This window comes from Lampetra planeri, chromosome 25, assembly GCF_965212315.1.
Source record: "Lampetra planeri chromosome 25, kcLamPlan1.2.h2, whole genome shotgun sequence".
NCBI classification, from domain to species: Eukaryota; Metazoa; Chordata; class Hyperoartia; order Petromyzontiformes; family Petromyzontidae; genus Lampetra; species Lampetra planeri.
In genome coordinates, this window is record NC_136131.1 from 8,501,839 (window position 1) to 8,508,829 (window position 6,991).

The following is a 6,991-nucleotide window of genomic DNA, read 5'->3' on the forward strand; positions in this document are numbered from 1 at the left end:
CTTCAGCAGAGAGAGAGGTCGTGTCGCTGTTCCTCCTCGTCCAGTTGAAGGAGCGTAAACCACAGCGAGTTTACTGCGCTGGTCCATAGTGTGGGGTTTGCACATACAGTCGCACTCCTTGTGAGGCTCGTGCCTTACATGCGTCTCCATCTACGTGTGCCTATGGATATCCATACATTGCGCAAATTGTGTCACTCCGCAGTTGGAGCACATCACACCAGCAATGTCTTCGAAGCGTAGGAATGTTAAAGCCAGGAGATGGTGCGATCAAGGTGGGGGGGGGGCACGAATGAGGCTGGGTTAGAATTCACGACGTGCAGTTCGCCCATCTAGATATAGAGACGGGAGTCTTCTTGGTAGCGTTAGGCCCAATGAGACGATTGGCCTAGGCCAGGGACCGGCACAACATGCAGCTCTTGAGAGACTGCTTTGGTGACGTTACTTATCATGGACCACCGCACTCTCGTATCTCACGTACATTGCGGATCATGAAAGTTTTTTTTTCTCTAACCGAATTCAACAAGGACTCTTGTTAATTCGGTTGCAGACCCCCTGGGGTTAGACCTTCATCCAGCAGTGGATTGACAGGGCTGTAGCTCAAACAACCACCACTCGCAGCAACACTTACACAAAAAACACAAAATGCGAACAAGTATCGTATTTCTTTTTTTGTAAATCAACTTTATTTAAATCGTTGTTCGCAACGGCTAAACAAACGGGCACGCGCGCACAGTCACGGAGTCCACACGGCACCACGATGTGTAATACATTCGGCGAGAGACGGAATGGTAATGGTTACACACGGGCTCTTGTTAGACCACCACCCATCACCGCCAGACGAAGATTTCTTAATAAACACAATTTGGTAAAACGTTGTCGATTTTTACGCATGTCGTGTTTGTGCAGCAGGAATATAAAGTTACGATCAGGACAGAGCATTAAAAAAATAAAACGACCGTAATTTAGCTTAGACCAATTTCTTTTTTAGAAATTTGATATATTATCATTAGAAACTGAATGGTCTAGAACTTAAATTTGACTTGCGGCTCCAAAGACGCGAAAGTTTTTTTAAAGTAGACTGCATCGACGCAAAACAAGTTTGTTCGGATTAGTTAGACATTCAAATTTGCATTATAAAAAGTCTCGCGATCCGTTAAATTATTCCACGCATTTAAAGGGTGCCTCCTATAGTCACATAGCCCCCCCCCACACACGCCTACACATCACCCTATGCACTCAATTACACACAAGATGCACTGAAACTCAATATCTCCCTAACATTCACCCCCACTAGGCAAAGACCCTTGCGGAAATCTTGTGGGACGGACTCTGCGACATCTCCCCCCCCCCCAAACGCAACCCCTCCCACCTCTCCACATCGTGCCATCGTCTCCGATTTGACACCAAGAAGGCACCCCCCCCACCGCCAAAATGGTCACTCTCGCACGCGGTCCACAACCTCGCTAAAAACAACCACATCCCCAACAACAACAAAACCACAACGACAGAGATAGGCGATCTCAGACCACCACCACACATTCCACGCTTGGCAGCAGCAACCACCACCGCCACAACAACCACACCTCATCGGTTAAAAAAAGAGGTTTCAGTGTCACAGGAATATAAGAATTAGGGACCCGTAATAGACCGGTTCTCCTCGTCATCACCATCACCACCATCGTCGTCGTCGTCTCAGCCGAACATCTCCTGGGAGGCGTAGGTCATGTAGAGGAATCCATCCTCGTCCTTGTGCTCCACGTAAATGTCGGCCATGGTGGCGGCCATGGAGGGGACGACGCGGCCGTTCACCATGAGGTAGAAAGCGTGCGTGGAGCGCAGGAGCAGGCGGTTCCTGGGCGAGACGCGGATTGGTCGTCGTTCAATCAGTCAGTCGACCAATCCACGGGACAGACACCACGGCGGCCCCACCCCATCAATAGACGAAGCCACACCCACCACCACGTGACCACCACGTGGACACCACAACAGAAAGGTAAGACAACGAAACACGAGTCGGAGGGAATGAAATCAGTGGGGGGGGGGGGGGGGGGGGGACGCGAGTGCGTGGAGCTTACGAGACGCTTCCCAACAAAAGCCACGGGAACTTCGCATTCGCAGGATGGAAACGGACGGAGGAAGCAGCCGAGAAATCAAAATTAACAAATGTTATTTGCGTATTTACGAGTAATGGCAATCTTTAAAATAAACGCGGCCGATGTTAAATAGCGCATGTCGGTAATAGCAATGAGACTCCGTTCACATCGCAACTGGCTTGACCAGAGTTGGTAACCCCCCCTCCATCCAGCAGTGGATTGAGCAAGAGCTGCAGGTATTGGAAGACCGATAAAGTACACGGAGGACGGGAGGGGGAGCGAGGGATCTGGAGTGGTGGCGCAGTGGTTAACGAACTGCTCCATTATCCCAGCGAGCAGAGTTCGATTCCTCGCCACTGCTCTCACATCGGTGACGACCGCTACAGGTGCTCACTCAAACCCCCCACCCCTCACCTGATGATGCTGACGAACTGGCTCATGGTGACTTCTCGAGGTACCAGGAACTTGGTTTTGTCGAGAGGAGGAAGAGTTTTCTCCCGCGAGTAGCGCTCCACAATCACCTGGGAGGGTCAACCACACCACCACAACATCACTGACACCATGAACACCCCCCCCACCCTCTCATTCCTCACACTGTACCCTTGCATCATGCGAATGCATCAACCCACCACACCACTACAGCCACATCACAACTCGTCGTAGGTTATTATTACAGATTTTATTTTAACAACTCAAAATCGTAATCTTTGTTTTTCCCTAGGTGGGAATCCGATGAGCTATGAAGCTCTTCATCACATGTCCTGTAAGGGGAAGGTCAGCTTGTCGCAACAATACAAAAGACGATATCGGTGCAAATTAGAGGATAATAAAAGCTAATCACTATAAAAATAAAAAGTAGAATTACAAACAGTTTAAGGAGGTGCAAAACCGCCCGTTACGCATCTCGTAATCTTGAGCCCCAGCCACCGACACATACATCACCGGCTCCGTGGCCACCCACTTCGCCGTCTCACGAAACTCACAACCCGCGGGCTGCTACCAACCTCGAGTCCATTCCCTCTGCTGGTTGCCATTCCATTGGCTTCTCCAGCCATTGGGAAACATCATCGTCATCAATATCAACGTCATGAACATCGTCGTCTCATCGAGCAGCGCGTCCTGCCCGAAGCCGTCTTTCAGTTCTCACGTCCGGATGATTTACAGAGCCCGCGTCCTGTGGGCCTTCCAAGCCACGCGTTCTTCCTCGGTGTCTTAACTACAACCACCACCACCACCACATTACAGAGATCTCCCTCTGCACGACACTCACCACATTAGATCTCTCCCTCTGCACTACACTCACCACCACCACCACCACATTACACAGATGTCTCTCCCTCTGCACTACCTCTGCACTACCTTACCACCACCACATTATATAGACCTATCTCCCTCTGCGCTACTCACCACCACCACATTAGAGATCTCTCTGCACTACACTCACCACCACATGATATAAATCCCCCCTCTGCACTACAACACCAATTAAGCACCACGAATATTTTCCCGCACCTCCAATTAAACACGGTTGGCTATGTGCGGTGCGGAAGAAGTTCAACTTGCATAATGTATATAAATATTTCCCTACTGCGCTATAACAACCACAACTACCACCAGCACGTTAGATAATTAATAATCTCTCCCTCTCTTCGTGCTGTGGCCGAGGTCGATGACGATGAGAGCAGGAGAGAGAGAGGGAACTGACCGGGACTTTAGTGGGGAACTTCGCTCGAATCCCTGCCACCTCTTCTTTCCGGGTAGCTGCAAAGACAAAGACAAAGATACCCCTTGTAGCCTTAGCAGACTGTTGGGGCAAGTGCTATCAACCGATAGCTGTGGGGGGGGGGGGGGGACAAAAGGCCGGAACGGCACACACGAGGGGGCGAGTGGCCAGCACCACGCTCGGCCGCCTTCGTCTCCCTAGTGACGATGGCTACACATCGCACCAGGTACTCATTTAAGGCCGAGTCGACCTAGGCGAGGCCCAGGACCGGTTTAAGATAATCGTCACGGATGTTAGCCGTGAGCGGGAATCAAACCCGGATTGCCGGGTTCATAGCGCAGCGAGCTAACCACTACACCACCGCCATGCACCCCCCCGCGCCTTCCCAATTGAAAGGACACGCAGACAGGCGATAACGAACACCTATTAAGGCCACGTGCCCAAGGAACCACGCCACGATCGTCCCACGGTGCGCGTGTGCCGCTGTACGCCTCGGGGCAGCTGTTGAAGGCGGACGGAGATCAAAGCGAGGAGAGGGGGGGGGAAGAGCTCGCGTGGAGTAAGCAGAGAGAATGAAAATAGAAAGCAGCGGGGCAACGTGGCCAAAGTAGTGAGTTTTTGGCGGTGCGAATTCCGTTTGCCTGCAACGCCGCAAACACGGAACATCGGAAGAGGACAATGGAACAAAGGCTGAAAAAATTAAGAAGTTTTTTTTTTTATTTTTAAAATTTCTTGCTGTGTATTTCACACCTGATGATTGCTTGTGTTGCAGTCGAAACGTGGTGAGAATTTTTATTGTTGAATATTTTTGTTATTTTATTATTTCCCTTCTACGTGACTTTACCGAAAGAACTAAGAATTTAATAAAATAGGTGTGAAGATAATAAAACAACAAATAGAAACCTTTTGCAAGGAATAAAGTCCGCATTAACCACATAGTGCGTGTGGTGAACATGTAAATAAACATGATCCGATAATGATATCCGCCTCGTCTTCGATACCATAAGCATCGGCTTTCTATTGGGCGGTTTAACATCTTAATACCTTGATTTGAAGCTTTCGTGACCGCAGGAATCCACACTCTTGGGTTCTTTCGGTAAAGTCACGTAGGTAGAAAAATTAAATAAAACAAAAAATAAAATATCACGACGTTTCGATCGCAATACAAGAGGCCGACCAGCTTGTGTTGCGATCGAAACGCCGTGATATATTATTTTTTGTTTTATTTTTCTACCTACGTGACTTTACCCAAAGAACCAAAAAAGCATCTTCATACCTCTTGTTGTTTTATTGCCAAAAATGGGAAAAACCGATTCAAACCCATTCCTATTGTTTTTTTTATATACTTTGACGCCGTCAAAACAAAGTTGCCATTTCCACGGCACAAACGCGGTGACGAGTGCGCAGAGCTGCGCGTGACCCGCACAGCGCCTGGCACCACCACGACAGAGACGGAACGAAGAACGCGTGGAGGGACGGGGGGGGGTAGTAGCCAGCAACGTGGACGCGAAGGCAAAAAAACTTTGTCTGTCGAGAAGGGGGGGGGGCTTCGGCATGGCGCGAGAGGACGACGCTCGCCCGTCCACTCGCTCGCCTCGCGGCCACGTGCTGGGGGGGGGGGGTCACCGCGGCCACGTGCTGGGGGGGGGGGGGCACCGCTAACATCGCGAAATACGACGAACGGCAGCGGCGGCCAGGGGAAGGTCGTCATCCAGCAGCGGGTCGATCGTGGCCGGTGACGATTACGTTGATGATGATGATGAAGAAGAGCGAGCGGTTAGAGATTAGCGATTTGATGACGATGATGATGATGGTGGTGGTAACGTAGTCGACCTATACCTGGGGTGGGGGAGCCAGGTAAGGCGCGCACGATGGAGAAGGGGGGGGCGAATGGGGGGGGGGGCGAGGGGGGGGGCTGGGAGTCCCAAGGCGGCCCACGACTTCCATTCCCCACGGCCCGCGGACGGACACGTGCGAGCGAGATGTCCCAGGGCCCCGTACGGGATGGCGAACTCACCGAGACTCTTGCGCTGTTTGAACGGCTTGTGGCCCTGGCTGGCCTCCACCGAGGTGGTCATGGCGCACAGGCGGCATGCCCCCGCGAGCCTCGCCCGCTTCAGACACTCCGTGGTCGACGCCGTCGTTGCTGCCGTTTGCGTTCGAAGGGGAAGTGGTGGACGCGCCTGGCGACCAGAAGATGATGGTGGGTCACTGGCTGGCTGGCCGGCCGGTCGGTGTGACCCGCGAATTGTCTGCTGGACTAACTGGCCGACTGTTCGAGTGGCTTTGCCGGTGGATTGTCCCGGCTGTGGCGAGCTAGCGGACTGGCCGACTGAGCGGTGGACTTGGCTAACTGGCAGGATTGGTTGGGTTATCGATCTGGCTGGCTGGCTTAGTGGTTTGTGACTTTGGAAGGTGGGACGCGCGTGGCGGTGGGTGGGTGGCGGCGTAACGGAGCGATCCGCAACACGTGGTGGAGCGAGTGATTATATCGCCTGGGTTGTGTAGCGGCTTCTATAAATAATGTTGTCGGGGTGTGTGTGGGGGGGGTGTGTGTGGGGGGTGGGGGTAGGGGGGATAACCACACCCACACGCGCCCTCTCGCTCATGTACGCCCAGACACACACGCACACGAACACATACGTAAAAGCACAATTGCCAAAAATACACACGGACTCAAGTATACATGGGCACGTTTGCATATGCACGTAGGCACACACACACTCACACACTCATTTATGCACACGTACACGAACTTACACACACACCACACACAACGCGTTGTCATACATACCAACAAACCTACACATACACGCGCCCACTTATAATTTAAAGTATTATACACATACAGACACAATCGCATGCACACGAACGCACACAGAAAAACAAATACACATATCCGTATAGCGGTGCATAGAATATTGAACCAAGTGCTGTTCTGTTAGCGAGCACCTATTAAGGCTGGCAGGGCACACGAGGGGGTGGGTGGCCAGCACCACGCCCCGCCACCTTTGTCTCCTTTTCAGTGTTGAAGTTTACACATCATAGCAGGTGCCCATTGAAATGCATGCACCCACCCACTCCCGTACATACAAAGGCACACGCATATCACTTAAACCGGCGTCAGTCCATCAAGTTGGTCCATGAATGAATACCAATCCACTCTAATTGAAAC

General features: G+C 51.6%; 1 protein-coding gene across 1 annotated transcript; it reads right to left on the reverse strand.

Annotated features, from left to right (window-relative positions):
• Positions 1–660: 660 nt before the first annotated feature.
• On the reverse strand, positions 661–6,336 carry MAP1LC3C (microtubule associated protein 1 light chain 3 gamma). The gene is made up of 4 exons (XM_078606195.1): positions 5,834–6,336; positions 3,799–3,854; positions 2,508–2,614; positions 661–1,852 (listed from the first exon to the last, which is right to left on the reverse strand). Exons 1-4 carry the CDS (start codon positions 5,892–5,894, stop codon positions 1,693–1,695), a joined length of 384 nt encoding a protein of 127 aa, XP_078462321.1. The 5' UTR covers positions 5,895–6,336; the 3' UTR covers positions 661–1,692.
• Between the last annotated feature and the right edge of the window lie 655 nt (positions 6,337–6,991).